We start from the raw sequence: 16,214 nt of genomic DNA on the forward strand, positions 1-16,214 counted from the left end.
GGCGGGAGTTGGGGGGTCGTTCCACTGCAAGTCCACTGGATTCACACTGCAAAGGATGATGGGAATATGTAGTTCCTCCAGAGGGGAAGCTCTGTGATTGAGTCTTGCTAAAGGCCGGGTTCCCCCACGGGTCAGCCTGGTCCGGATCAGGACGGGGGGCGGGGTCTGGCACTATATATGGACACTGACGTATGAGTCACATGTCTACAGGAAGTCTAGAGTTTACAGAGCAGGTGTTTAACACCGGGGGTGGGGCCTGTAGCCATGCTGATGCTGCTGAGTCTGTGTATGGCGCTGGTGGGGGCGGAGTCAGGCTTAGAGAGGGGAGGGGCTTTCTGTCACAGCTGGCGTCAAAGGTCAAAGGTGGAGGAGGAGACTGCAGCGATCTGTCGTACAGGTGGGTGGAGGGGGCGGGGCCTCTGGAGTCCTTATCCCAGGTACCACTGTGGACAGAGACAGAGACAAGGTGTTAGCATGGCGGGGTCCTGGTAGCTAGCAGGACGACCAGAACCAAACAGAAACTGGTCCAAGATGCTGAGACAGTTTAATCCAGATGATACTCCAGAACCAGTCAAAAACATCTACAACCAACCTGTGACTAGTCTAAAACTAGTCCTGAACCAAGTCCACAACTAGTCCTAAATAACATCCAAACCCAGTGAAAAACCTGTCCTAAACATCAATAACCAATCTTTAACCAAGTCCAGAACAGTCCTAATCAAGTCTTACACTAAGACTAAAACCTGTCTAAAACTAGTCCTTTGAAATGTCCACAACCAGTTTTAAAAACATCCAAAGCTAGCCCAAACCAAGTTCAGAAATTGTAAAACCAGTCCTTCACCAATCAATGGACTTAAGGGGCTTCTGATTCCACGCTGAAAGTTCCTCAATCTTCAAAAAGTTCCCTGAGCAGAACTTTCTCGAGGGTTAAACTATTTTCAGAACTTATTAACAGAACTTAATAAAACTCTGGTTTGGTCTCGGCTTGTGGAACTAAAGGATCAGACTGTTGACTTGTCTGGAACCACGGTGAAGCTAACTCCACTACAGTCATCTGTGCAGACCAGTGATGTTCTGATCCGATTAGACACCGTTACCTGCGTGATCAAAGTATTTTTTAACTGATCGGTGTCGACTTTATTCATCTGATTCTTGGTTTTTACTGTGTTCTGTGGGCACTAGACCTTCTGACTCTAGACAGAACCGACCTGAACTTTACAGGTTCTGACCCTCTACGAGCTCTTCATCAGATCATCCTTCAGCACTTCGAAGTCAAATCTAGATTTCTGTTATGTTTCGTTCAAAAGCTTCACTATGATGGTGCACTGAGAGGAATCGTTATTTCTGTTTGTACAGTTAGAAGTTCTTCTGGTCGTCTCAGTTGTATTGATTCTTCCTGTTGTACTGCTAGAACAGACGGAATAAAAGCTGTTTATGAAGACACATTTCAGTCTGTTGACCTGCTGATTTTGTTAAAAAACTAAGATGTTTGTTCACTTAAAGCAGGGGCATGAGGCCCGCGGGCCAAAAGTGGTCCTCCAGAGGGTCCAATCCGGTCCTCAAAGTGTAAAAACTACAGAGAAGACATTAACTGCAGATTGTAAATTAGTAAAACTTTAAAATCATTTCTAGACGATGACACATTGTTTGGATCATAAAGTGAAATACTAGATTGTTCTTTTGTCATTTTGTGTCTCTTTCTGTAATATTCTCTTATTTTTGTCTTTTTTGTCTGACTTGTCGTTTGTCTCGTGTTTTTATTGCTTTGTTTCTCTCTTTTGTTAATTTTTCTTGTGTCTTTTTTTGTCGCTTTTCAATTTTGTTGTCAAATTTTTTCTCTCTTGTTTCTTGCTTTTGTCGCTTTGTGTCTCATTTTTGTAATAATTTGTCTTGTTTTTGTTGTTTTTTGTTTTGCGTTATTCATTATTTTGTGCATTGTTTGTGTCGTTTTGTGTTTCCTTTTTGTCTCACTAGTGTTTTTTGTCTGTTTTTCTCTTGTTTTGTTCCTTTTTTGGTAATTTTTTGTCTCGTTTGTGTCCATGTTTTTGTTGCTTTTTATTTTTTTGTCTAATTTTTTTGGTTTTGTTTTGTGTCGTTTGTCTCATTTTTATCATATTGTGTCTAATTTATATAATATTTTGCCTTGTTTTGTCTTGTTTATGCTGTGATTTTACTGGTCCGGCCCATTTAGGGTCAAATTGGGCCGAATGTAGAACCTGAACTGAGATGATTTTGACACCTCTGACTTAAAGAACAAAAAGCAGACTACGAAAACTTGAAAGCAGTTTTTTTCTTAATGCAGTGAAGAGCTGTTCAGATGTTGAGGGTTTAATAATTTTTCTGGACCAGGTAAGTGGTATGAGATCAGCAGATACCTGATATGAAACGAATCGCCACATCACTGTTTAGAAGGAGGGAGAAGAAATGAACTAAATCCATCAACAACCAGGATTTAAACTAAAGCTGAGCTTCAGCTCTGAGTTTATTCCTCAGTCCTGCTCCCCAGAGAAACAGCTTTCCTCCCTCAGAACAGATTCTGTGATTCTCTGCTGGTAAAAGCGAGGAGCAGATAAATCAGCAGGACGCTGAGGCTGTGATAAAGAGAGGGGCCTGTAGGGGGCGCCAGCAGCAGGACTTTACAGCGTTATGATCGATGTCCAGAGAGACGCTCAGACCTGAGAGGACCTCCAACACTTTCCTCTCTCCAGTTACAAGTTTATGACACTTTGTGTGTATGTGTGTGCATATGCGTGTGTGTGTGTGTGTGTGTGTGTGTGTGTGTGTGTGTAATCCATCTCTGATCGGCTGCTATCGATCGCTGAAGGTGCATCGTTCATGAATCTCTCCCTCCTCTTCCTCGCTGCCCCACCGAGTTCAAGTTCATCCTCACGTTACATCATGTCTGGTTGCTAGGGACAACCAGACGGCCCGGGACGTGACTACCATCGCCAAGGCAACCGCATCACCCCCCCACCCCCTCCCCCCAGACCCCTCCCCTCCCCACTGCCCCGCCTCTTCCATCCTCTTCCTCCTTTCTTTTCTTTACATTCATCCTCCCTCCATCACTTTCTGCTCCCCGTCCCGCTCTGCACTTCTACACACACACACACACACACACACAGGTATCGATTTAAAGTAAAGACACACACATGCTCTTAAAAAAATTACACGCAATTTAGAAAATGTGTTTTTGAATGTTGACTGTAAAGTTTAAATAAAACACTACAGGGTAAATGGTTCCTGCTCTCTCAGTGTGTGTTGCAGTGTGTGTGTTGCAGTGTGTGTGTTGCAGTGTGTTCAGGGTTTCAGACCTCACTTGCTCCTGACTCGTTGTAATTCTATTGCAGTGTGTGTGTGCAGTAGTGATAGAGGAGAAGACTGGAAGGTTAGTTTTTAATCAATACAACTTGCTGACGCTGGGACTTTTCTCGCTCGCTCTCTCTCCCCCAGTGTCTGCCGCTGTCTCTCGGCCTCCTGCACTGCAGCTCCTCCCTCTGTCCTGAGAAGACTCAGAAGATGAAACTCTCGGCGGCCAGACAGAGTGTGTCTGTGTGTGGAGTAATGTTACCACACAGCGGCCGATGCTGACAGCTGTGATTCAGACTGGAGATACTCATCACACAGAGATGAAGGAGGAGGAGGATGGAGAGGCTTTAAAGGACCAGTCCGGTGCTTTTCACTCCATGTTCAAACTTAGGGCATCCTGCTGGAGGAGTTTCAGCCTCTTCAGGTGTTAAAGGGGAACTTTGTTTTTTTTCAACCTGGGGTCTGTTTTCATGTCATTTCATAAATGTGAGTGATGGAGAAATGAATTTTCGACATAGCTCCAGTATTTAGCCAGGCAGTCAGCTTAGCAGCTCAGCTAGCAGCTCAGCTAGCAGCTCAGCTAGCAGCTCAGCTAGCGGAAAGTATGGAGCAGCTGGCCCCCCCGCGTCAAAGTCTGCCCTAACGTGCTTTTTGCCCACACTGACCGGCTCAGATAGTCTCAATGAGTGTCCCACAACATACTAGAGATGAGAAGTGAACGAAAACCTCCACATTACCTGGTGATCGCTCTTTGTTAGAAAGACAGTGAAGAAAGACGACAAGCAAGAGCAGAGACAGCTGCTGGAGAAATGTGCAGCCACGGCCCTGAACTTAAAAACCGTTGTTTTGGCGCGGGCTATCGCGCGATTTCGGAACAAGATTTGCTTTCTAGCGTCCTGAGCTTTGGATACAGACCACAACAAAGAGCGATCACCAGGTAATGTGGAGGTTTTCGTTCACTTCTCATCTCTAGCATGTTGTGGGACACTCATTGAGACTATCTGAGCCGGTCAGTGTGGGGAAAAAGCACGTTAGGGCGGACTTTGACGCGGGGGGGCAAGTTGCCCCATACTTTTCGCTAGCTGAGCTGCTAAGCTGCCTGCCTGGCTAAATACTGGAGCTATGTCGAAAATTCATTTCTCCATCACTCACATGTATGAAATGACATGAAAACAGACCCCAGGTTGAAAAAAACCGAAGTTCCCCTTTAACATTCGTCTGAATCCGGGATTAACAAAGAAAATTCACTCTGCAGCAACGACAAATGCCAGCTCTGAGTAATGTCTAAACCCGGTCTGAACCCAGTCATAAACAATGTCCACAACAACATCCAAAACCAGGCTAAAGCCGCTCATAATCAAGTCCAAAATTAGTCTACAACTACGTCTAAACCAGTCCTGAACCAGTCCTTAACCGGACAACACTGGCTCTAAGCAACATTCAAAAGCAGTCATCTAAAACCAGTATTAAACTAAGTCCAAAATCAATCTAAGGCTTGATCTAGCCCAGTCCTAAACAATGAACAGAACCAGTCCTAAACCAGATCCAAAACCTGTCAGACACCAGTCTTAAATCAAGTCTAAAAATCCTCTAAACCAAGTCCAAAATTTGTTCCTAAAAATGCAGAAAACCAGCCTCAAAAACCTTGTCCCAAAACTGTCTGAAACCACATTTAAAACCAAGTCTAAAACCATTCCAAGATCACGTCCGATACCGAGTGGAATCAGTCCTACATCAAGTCTAAAACCAGTCCGAAACCATGTCTGCAACCAGTTCTAAATGGTTCACAGTCAAGTCGGCCCAACTGCAAAAACTGTCTGTAATTGCTGTCATAATGGGGCCGACTTGGCTGGGGGCCGAGTTGACTGACCCCCGTTCTAAATAGTGTCCAAAAGTAGTCCTAATAAAGTCTAAACTAGTCTGACACCAAATCCAAAAACAGTCTAAATCCAGGCATTGTCCAAAACAGTTCTAAGAAACATCCAAAACCAGTGTGACACCAAAGCCAAAACCAATCCTAAACTAGTCTAAATGCAGTCCTAAACATTCCCCACAATGGCTCTAAGAAATATCTCATATCAAGTCTAAAAACCATCTAAAACCAGTGCTAAACCAAGTCCAAAATACATTCGCAACAATGTAGAAAACCAGTCTAAACCTAGTCCCCAAACTGTTTGAAACCAATCATAAACCACATTTAAAACCAAATCTAAAAGCAGTCCTAGACCAAGTCCAATACTAGTCTAAATCCAGTCCTAAACATGGTCAAAAGCAGTTCTGAGAAACATTTAAAACCAGTCTGAAACCAAATTTATAACCCGTTCTAAACAATGCAGAAAGTCAGCCCTAAACCTGGTCCCCAAACGGTCTGACTCCAGTCTGAAACCGGTCTGAAACCAGTATGAACCAGTCCTAAACCATCCCAGCAGGTGTGAAGCAGAGCAGACCTGCAGATGATGATCACCTGTCCTACCTGCCAACTCTTAAACACTGAGGCCCTTTAAAGTTACCTGGTGCTTTTATTTTGAAATCTGTGAAAAACTTTTACACACACACACACACACACACACACACACACACACCACACACACACTACTATACAACCACCAGCCATGACCTGATCAATAAGTGTGTGTGCGCTCAGGTTTCATCTGAGGAGCAAAACGTTGCAGTGAGGGTGGTTTCCCCTTCACGTGTGTGTGTGTGTGTGTGTGTGTGTGTGTGTGTGTAGTCATCATCTGTCTCTGTGTCCTATTTGCACACAGTGTTCAAGGTGAAGCTCACACACACACACACACACACACACACACACACACACACACACATGCAACACAAACACCACGCCCACCTCATGACTCACCCACAGTTAGAGTGTGTGTGTGTGTGTGTGTGTGTGTGTGTGTGTAGAAGTGCTGACTCAGGACAAGACTGAACTGGTCGAGCGACATAGAAACAGAACCAGAGAGAGAGAGATTGTAGAAGTAGATGGAGGTTCATAGAAAATACGACCTGAATATAAGACCAGGATGAGTAGCAGACAAAAGTACCAGTACAAAACTGGTACAAAACTGGTACAAAACAGGTCAAACTTGGTGGAAAAGAGGTCCAAACTTTGTCCAAAACCGGTCCAAAACCAGCCCAAAACCGGTTCAAAACCGGTCCAAAACTGGTCCAAAACCAGTCCAAAAAGAGTCCAAAAGCGGTCCAAAACTGGTTCAAAACCGGTCCAAAACCAGTCCAAAAAGAGTCCAAAACCGGTCCAAAACCGGTCCAAAACCAGTCCAAAACTGGTCCAAAACCAGTCCAAAAAGAGTCCAAAAGCGGTCCAAAACTGGTTCAAAACCGGTCCAAAACCAGTCCAAAAAGAGTCCAAGACCGGTCCAAAACTGGTTCAAAACCGGTCCAAAACCAGTCCTGGACCAATTCCTAAACTTGTCCTAATCAAGTCCTAAAATAAGTTCAGAATCAGCTTTAAACTATTTTTAAACCAAGTCTGAATTTTGATCTAAATAATGAACAAAACAAGTTCATAAAACCAGTCTAAAACCAGTGTAAAACCAGTCCAAAACCAGTGTAAAACCAGTCTGAAACCAGTGTAAAACCAGTGTAAAACCAGTCTAAAAGCAGAGTAAAACCAGTGTAAAACCAGTCTAAAACCAGTGTAAAACCAGTCTAAAACCAGTGTAAAACCAGTCTGAAACCAGTGTAAAACCAGTCTAAAAGCAGAGTAAAACCAGTCTAAAACCAGTCTAAAAGCAGAGTAAAACCAGTGTAAAACCAGTCTAAAACCAGTGTAAAACCAGTCTGAAACCAGTGTAAAACCAGTGTAAAACCAGTCTAAAACCAGTCTAAAAGCAGAGTAAAACCAGTGTAAAACCAGTCTAAAACCAGTGTAAAACCAGTCTAAAACCAGTGTAAAACCAGTCTGAAACCAGTGTAAAACCAGTCTAAAAGCAGAGTAAAACCAGTGTAAAACCAGTCTGAAACCAGTGTAAAACCAGTGTAAAAGCAGAGTAAAACCAGTCTAAAATCAGTGTAAAACCAGTGTAAAACCAGTTTAAAACCAGTGTAAAACCAGTCTGAAACCAGTGTAAAACCAGTCTGAAACCAGTCTAAAAGCAGTGTAAAACCAGTCTAAAACCAGTGTAAAACCAGTCTGAAACCAGTGTAAAACCAGTCTAAAACCAGTGTAAAACCAGTCTGAAACCAGTCTAAAAGCAGTGTAAAACCAGTCTAAAACCAGTGTAAAACCAGTGTAAAACCAGTGTAAAACCAGTCTGAAACCAGTGTAAAACCAGTGTAAAACCAGTCTAAAAGCAGTCTAAAACCAGTGTAAAAGCAGTGTAAAACCAGTGTAAAACCAGTCCCAAACCAGCCATAGACATCCATAACCAGTCCATACTGAGTTATCAACCAGTTCCAAACCATTTCTGAGTTTAAAAACAATGTCTAAAACCAGGTCTAGTTTAAAATTGGTTTTAGATTTACTTGTAGGGTTTACACTTGGTTTAGGTTTTGGGTTAACTTGGATGTGGATGTTTTTAGAACCTGGTTTAGGACTGGCTTCAGTCCAGTGTAGTCTTGGTTTAGGATTAGTTTTAGATTTGCCTGTAGATGTGTTTTGGACTTGACTTTGGGTAATTTTATGATGCTATGGACTTAAACTTGGTTTAGAACTAGTTTTAGACTGATTTGGACTTGATTGGGGACAAATTTTACATTTCCTTGTGGATGTTTAAGACTTGGTTTAGGATTGGCTTTAGTCCAGTTTAGACTTAGTTTTGGATTTTTTTTAGGATGTCATGGACTTAGTTAAGACTTTTGGGCTGATGTAAGCAGATAGATAGATAGATAGATAGATAGATAGATAGATAGATAGATAGATAGATAGATAGATAGATATTTTATTAATCCCGAGGGAAATTTAAGTTTTGTTGTTGTTTTATAAATTTTTAAAACCTGGTTTGAACTAGCTTTAGGCTGATCCAGACTTGGTTCAGGACTAGTTCTACATTTGCCTGTGGATGTTTAGGACTTGGTTGAGACTTCTGGGACTAGAACTTAGTGTCGGACTCATTTTGGACTTTGGTGGAGTTTTTAGACTTGTGTTCAGACTGAACTCGTGTGGTTCTGGTTTTGAGGCTGGTTTTAAACCGGTTTTGGATCAGCTGAACCAGCTTTGGTTTGGACGGGTTCTGAACACCTTAAAGACCTTCTTCTGTGGATTTGGTCTCATGACCTTCTGAATGTGAACACTTTGACCCAAAACCTCTGCAGTGTGTTTGTGTTTGTTGTGTTTGTTGTGTCTGTGTGTGTCACTTGGCACGACGATGTGCCAACTCCCGCCCTCCATCTTCGTCTCCATGGGCAACCACCACCGTTGCCCATGGCAACCACCACGCTGACCCATGTGGGCACGATGCCCGCTCTCACACAAAGCCAATGCCATCTGCCCCCCACTCCCAAACACACACACACACACACACACACACACACACACACACACACACACACACACACACACACACACACACACACAGGAATGCACAGACTGTCCGGTTGGTCACCATGGCGATGGGAGGAGGGATGTTTACTGTACTGTCCCATGGTTCTCGCTCTCCAACAGAAGCTGAATGTCGACCGCCCACAGTGACTTTTGTTCCTTATTCTGTGTGTGTGTCTTTGTGTGTGTGTGTGTGTGTGTGTGTGTGTGTCTTTGTGTGTGTGTGTGTGTGTGTGTGTGTGTGTGTGTGTGTGTGTGTGTCTTTGTGTGTGTGTGTGTGTGTGTGTGTGTGTGTGTGTGTGTGTGTGTGTGCTCTTTAATGCAGCAGCTCTCCATGTTGATCTTCTGACCTCCACACATACATGCTAACACATCCATCACCATCTCAACTCAAACTAAAATCTAACGCTAGCAGCTCTGAAACCCTCAAACGGTCGTCTGTGGAGATGAGAACAAACTGTCCTGACTTTTAAAAACACCCGAACTGTCTGAATGTTCCTTCCTTCCAAAGACGTCCCCGTTTTCTAGAACGTTGTAACCAGAAACAGAAGCACATCAATGCACAATGTTTTCACTTTTAAAAAAGACAACACAGAATGACTACAAAATGACACAAAAATGATTACAAAAAGATATGAATCGCTGCAAAAACTGCAAAATGACATGAAATGACCACAAAAACACGCAAATTACTACAAAAATAGACACAAAATGACTACAAAGTAACACGAAATGATGACATAGAGACTTGAAATGACTACAAAGAGACACAAAATATTAGTCTCAAACTTTTCTTCTCAACATTGTAAAAATATCCCGTATCAGTAAAATATTACCAGTTTAGAAAACTGTCCACCCTTTCTAAAAAATCCTTTGTGCTTAAAATATCTTCTGTCTCCCAACAACTCCTCCCTTTTCTAATTTAACAGTTCTTTTTCAAATAGTCTCAAAAAACAAAAACAAACTTTTAAAAATGTCCCGTCGCTTCAGAAATGTCTTTATTGTCCAACATGTTCTAATTATATGAAAGATGTCATTTAACCAAAAACAATAATGTTCCCAATTATTAAAATTTTTTTCACTCATAGACAATTTACAATTCGTTTAATAAAAAACCTCCAGATGACACGTTAAAATACACCGACTTCTCAGAAACGTCTTCCTCTAAACACTTCCAGAATTGTGAGTTTTCTTTTTCCAAAAATCCAGACTTTGTCTAAATGTCTCAGCTTCTCCCAACAATAAAATCTCACTTTTTAAAAACATTTTCATTAAATCCTCTTCATTATTTCTGTGATTAAAACATTTCTGGTAATTCAGGATTTGAGACTCGTTGGTTCTGAAGGTCTGATTCTGGCAGTGACGACAAACACCTGGATCACATCTGTACCTGTGTGTGTGTGTGTGTGTGTCTGTGTGTGTGTCCGTGTGTGTGTGTGTGTGTGTGTGTGGTCAGGTGCTGGCTATAGTTGTGAGGACCAAATGTCCCCACAACTATAGGAAAACCAAAAGAAATGTCATTTGTGGGGACCTCATTTGGGTCCCCACAAGTTTAAACAGTGTTTTCTTGGCCATGTTGTTGTTACTGAAAAAAGTAAAAGTGCAAAAATGTTTCTTTAGGGTTAGACATTGTTTTGGTCTGGGTTAAGATTAGGGTTGGGTTAGGGTTAGGGGTTAGATATGAATGGGAGTCAATGGTACATCCTCACAATGATAGAAAAACACAGTATGTGTGTGTGTGTGTGTGTGTGTGTGCAGTGGCCTGTGACAGAGTCAATAAATCGACAACCTCGTTCACTGCAGGCCATAACAGACTCACACACACGTGCGTGCAGGATGAGTTAAGTCAAGGCTGTCCAGTCGTTACACTCTTCATAAATCAGCCGACAAACAGGCCTGCAGAGGTGGATGCTGCGTTCACTGACCACTCACTCTGCAGTAAATGGAACGCTGTTCTCTCATTGGCTAACAGGTGTCCGATAAGCCCCTCCTCCTGCACTCCGTTGGTCTGATGTCACCTGAATATCTCATGTCTGAACAAACACTTTCCGAAAAGAGTTGTTTCGCTGTGATTCCGGTCTGAACGGCTGCAGATTCGGGATTGTGAATGAACAGTTTTCATACAAAAGAAAAGAAAGCTTTCGACCGAGCCGGCATGTTGGTCAAAAACAAGACAGAAAAAAACAAAAATATGAAAAAACGAAAAAACGAGACACAAAATAACAAAAACAAGACAAAACGACAAAAACGAGATACAAAATGGCAAAAACAAGACGCAAAATGACAAAAACGAGACACAAAATGGCAAAAACAAGACGCAAAATGACAAAAACGAGACACAAAATGGTAAAAACAAGACGCCAAATGACAAAAATGAGATACAAAATGGAAAAAAACAAGACGGAAAATGACAGAAACAATAAACAAAATGCCAAAAACAAGAAACAAAACCAGAAAAGCGAGACTCTAAACGAGAAAAATGAGACAGAATGGCCAAAAGTGACACAAAACAATAAAAACAACAAGACGTAAAACGACAAAAACGAGACATAACACGATAAAAAAGAGACGTAAAACAACAAAAATGAGACACAAAATGAAACACAAAATGGCAAAAAACAAGACAGAAAACGACAAAAACGAGACACAAAATGACAAAACGAGACACAAAATGGCAAAAACAAGACACAAAATGGCAAAAATGAGACATAAAACGACAAAACGAGACACAAAACGACAAGACACAAAATGGCAAAAATGAGACATAAATCGACAAAAACAATAAACGAAATGACAAAAACGAAATGAGAAAAAAGAGACACAAATGGAGAAAAATGAGACAAAATGGCAAAACTTGACACAAAACGATAAAAACAAGACGGAAAACGACAAAAATGAGACACAAAATGACAAAAAAGAGACAAATCGACAAAAACAAGCCAAAAAACGACAAAAATGAGACAAAATGGCAAAATGTGATGCAAAACGAAAAAAAACAAGACGCAGAATGACAAAAATGACAAAAACAACAAATGGCAAAAATGTGACACAAAACAACAACAACAACAAGACACCAAATAGCAAAAATGAGACAAAACAAAAACGCGACAAAACGACAAAAACGAGACACGAAATGATAAAAACAGAGTAAGAAAAATATAGATTCAGCAGCTTATTTCTCACCTCAAATGCTTTCAGAAATACTTTTTGCTGAACAGTTTTCATAATAAAAGAGAAAGTTTGTGACCGAACCGCCATGTTGGTCCGACGTTTCTACTAGACTGAAGGTATGAAGGCTGTCATGTGACCTCCTAGTGACCCACTAGTGACCTTCTACTGACCCACTAGTGACACACTGGTGACCTTCTACTGACCCACTAGTGACCCTCTAGTGACCCTCGAGTGACCCACTACTGACCCACTAGTGACCTTCTAGTGACCACTAGTGACCCATTAGTGACCTTATAGTCACCCACTAGTGACCCACTACTGACCCACTAGTGACCTTCTAGTGACCACTAGTGACCCATTAGTGACCTTATAGTCACCCACTAGTGACCCACTAGTGACCCTCTAGTGACCCACTAGTGACCTTCTAGTGACCCACTAGTGACCCTCTAGTGACCTTCTAGTGACCCACTAGTGACCTTCTAGTGACCCACTAGTGACCTTCTAGTGACCTTCTAGTGACCCACTAGTGACCTTCTAGTGACCCACTAGTGACCCGCCTACCAAGCGGGCCATATTCAGATGCAGCGCGTTTCCATGCAAGAAAAACCAAGACATCCAAACCAGGACCAAAGTGTCCACACACTGATACCTCAACATACACTCTGTAACGATCTCGTCGGTAAAGATCTACCTGGACCCCTGGAGCAGGACGGGTTCTGCTGTTACCTGTGGTTGCTGAGGGATGTTAAAGCCGGGATCTCTGGGTCCGACACTGACGAACCGCTGGGCTGGAGACGTGGTCGGGGTGGAGTAGGCTGCAGACACAAGAACACAAAGAGCTGTTGGAGACACATCCAGCATGGTGAAACATCTTCTTACTGATGAGCAGAGTAGAGAGTTGAAGTCTGGAGATGAAAAAAACATCTACAGGATGAGGAGCTCGTAGAAGCTTCAGGAGAAACCAACTGGAGGTTCTGGAAGACGTTTGGAGAAACATCTTCCAAAACCTCGGGTTGGTTTCTCCTGAAGCTTCTACGACTACCAGGACCTGGATTGGAAGACAGGTTTTGTGCCATTTGAAGTAAATTTTGGACACATCTCACCAATTTAAACTGGTTTTGAGTCATTTTAGATGAGTTTCAGTCATTTAAGACATTTTTTTGTGGAAGACGTTTCTACAAAAGTCTTCCAGAATCTACAGTTGGGTTTTCCTGAAGCTCCTACCAATAGCTGGATGACTGAGAATCTAGAAGAAGTATGAGGAGACAACATATGTTCAGAGTTTAATATCTGAGGAAACTTGGAGATGGAAAAACATCTATAGGATAAGGGGATCGTAGGAGCTTCAGGGGAAACCAAATGTACATTCTGGAAGATGTTTCGAGGAACGTCTTCCACAACATACTGTTTCGAGAAGCATCTTCCAGAACCTCTAGTTGGGTTCTCCTGAAGCTCCTACAACTACCAGGACCTGGAAGACTGAGAATTTCCACAGAAGTATTCGGAGACATTAGTTCAGAGTTTTAACATCTGAGGAATCTTGATGAAACTGGGACTGTCATTGTTCTGGAGACATGAAAAGACAATAATCGGTTTGAACTCTGTGTCCAGGATGCGGTTAGCCTAGCTTAGCACAAATACTGGCAGTGGAGGGAACTGTTAGTTTGGATCTAAGCTGCCGACACACAAACAAAAGTTTTTGAAAGACTTCTAGGAATTCTCCAGGAGATCTGGGTCACAGAGAAGATGTCAAAACATAAAAAAATATTATATATCTATAAATCCACATGTTGTTGATGAGCATTAGCAGGATTAAATATTTTGGCACCGACTCGGCCTGTTTTTGCCAAACGAGGAGAAGCATCAGTGCAGCCTGCAGTCAGACGTAATCCCAACAGTTCACTTTATTACAGATTTAACAGGAAGTAAATATGAGATTAATTATTGAAACATCTTTGTTGTGGAGGCGGTTCAGCCTGCAGGGCGACGCTCTAAACTTCTGATGGTTCCTATATGTGAGCAGATTAGAGTCTAAATGCTGGGGTGGGTGACTCACTGGGTGAGGTGGGTGAGTTTCCTCCCCCCTCGGTGGAGGAGGTGGAGGGCGGCTTGGCGTCGACGGGCAGCGGGACGGGACGCGCCATCGGGGGCGGTGGGGGGGAGGCAGCATGGGCGTCGGCAGGAAGGGGTTGTGCACCTTTCCCTGGGAGCTACCATTAGGCTGCAGGGGGGGGCAGTTAGAATACAAAAACACATAAATATACACCAAAGACATGTACAAATATACAGAAATATATACAAATATACACAAATATACAGGAGGTCCTCGACTTGGGGCAGAGTTCTCACTTATGGCAAAAATCAAGCCGTAAGTCGGAACTCCAACAAAAATGTATCACGATATTGATCAATTCGTTGGAAAATTCATGAAAACCAACAACTTTCATGCATGTATGAATCAAAACAACAAAAATGAGACACAAAATGAGAAAAACTAAACAGAAAATGACAAAAACGATACACAAAATAACAAAAACACGACACAAGAGACAAATACAGGACAAATCAAAAACAAAACATAAAACAACATGTTGATCTGTTTTTACTGCGTGACCCATGTTGGTCGGTGTTTCTGTTCCCAGTGTTTTATTCTGTCTAATTTCACTTCCATGGAGACGCTTTCCTTTTCCTCCAAGAATCAGAAGAGTCTGACTTACACTGGAAGCCATAATGAAGGAAAAAACTTAGTGAATGCAGCACAATCCAAGGTGGAGTACAACCAGAGAATGGAAACAAAGCCGTCTGATAGCGCCGTGTGACGACGTATTCATCCGCTGGTCGACTAGTTCCATGTAACCAGTTCTGATGTAACGATGAAGCCCAGTAGGTTGATGACATTGTAAACTGAGGACCTCTTGTACACAGAAATATATACAAATACACACAAATACATACAAATACACAGAAATATACACAGTGTCACTGTTTTATCCAGAAACAGCAACAAGTCAAACACACAGCAAACCTGTAACAGCTCAACTCTGCTGTCCTAGAGCAGAGTGTGTGTGTGTGTGTGTGTGTGTGTGTGTGTGTGTCAGCAGTTTTCCCTCTCTGGTCATAAAGAATTCTGCTGCTGTTGGCATTTTATCCTGCTAATCTATAAGCATAATACCGAGGAGCTGCACCTTCTCCTGCTCTGCCTCCACTCTGCTCTCTGCAGAAACATACCTGCCCTGTTCTCTGTACAGGTGAGTCTGTTTACACCTGCATCATCAGGCTGCAGCAGCTGATCGTAAACCCATCAGTAGAGGTGTGTTTCCTCCACAGAGTGGAGAATCTCCAGTAGAACTGACTAAATAAACTGTTTTACACCGTAGAAACTTACAAGCCATTTTAGGGATATCTATCTGTGTAGATACCTACCTAAGTATCTACCAATCTACCAACCTACCTATCTGAGAATCCACCAACCTAAAAATCTACTTACCTACCTATGAATCTACCGACCTACCTTCCTACCTACCAACACACATATTTACCTTCCTACCTAAGAATCTACCAATCTACAGACCGACCTACCTGAGAATCCACCTACTAACTACCTACCTTAAGAATCTACCAACCGACCAACCTACCTAAAGAATCTACCTATCTACCTACCATCTTATTTCCTGGATTTACCAACATAAGAATCCAACTGTCTACCTAGCAGAAAATCTACATACCTACATATGTATTTACCTACCTACCTACCTACCTACCAACCAACATGCGTTACCTTCCTACCAGGAACCTACCTGCCCTACGTGGACTCAGACAGCATCTTGTCGTCTTCCTTTGTGTCTCTGTTTGCAGATACTTCACGTTTCTTTCTGGAACTTCTGATTTGATCTTTTCATGTTTGCAGTTTCAGTCGTTCAGTCTCTGTTTGCTTCACTTTTATTTACAGTTACTGTTTTTTCATTGTGTTGTTCCTCTTTCTGGCCATCTTGAATCTCCTTATGCTTGATTTGTGTCTCTTTGTGGTTAAAAAGAAGTAGAAGAAAAAGGAGAAAATATAAAAGAGAAAATCCTTCATCTAGGTCCATCAACCCTCAGCTTACACTCCTTTACAACTAAACCGTGTTGAGAAGTTTTTATCTGCAGGAATGTTTCGATAGTTTAACTATAACCTGAACCTGACCACTAGAAGCGTCCCTGTAGAACCTGTTTCAGGGAGAAAAACAATCCTAAA

General features: G+C 42.2%; 1 protein-coding gene across 1 annotated transcript in view; it reads right to left on the reverse strand.

Annotated features, from left to right (window-relative positions):
• Positions 1 to 297: 297 nt before the first annotated feature.
• The window catches only part of LOC110967090 (nuclear factor 1 A-type), a 258,450-nt gene continuing 242,533 nt past the window's right edge, over positions 298 to 16,214 (reverse strand). The window contains 4 exon segments of the mRNA XM_051947744.1: positions 298 to 443; positions 12,707 to 12,795; positions 14,037 to 14,141; positions 14,144 to 14,201. Of these exon segments, the coding sequence (XP_051803704.1) occupies positions 429 to 443; positions 12,707 to 12,795; positions 14,037 to 14,141; positions 14,144 to 14,201 (267 nt within the window). The 3' untranslated portion in view covers positions 298 to 428.

The sequence above is a fragment of the Acanthochromis polyacanthus genome, chromosome 4 (assembly GCF_021347895.1).
Source record: "Acanthochromis polyacanthus isolate Apoly-LR-REF ecotype Palm Island chromosome 4, KAUST_Apoly_ChrSc, whole genome shotgun sequence".
Taxonomy (NCBI): domain Eukaryota; kingdom Metazoa; phylum Chordata; class Actinopteri; family Pomacentridae; genus Acanthochromis; species Acanthochromis polyacanthus.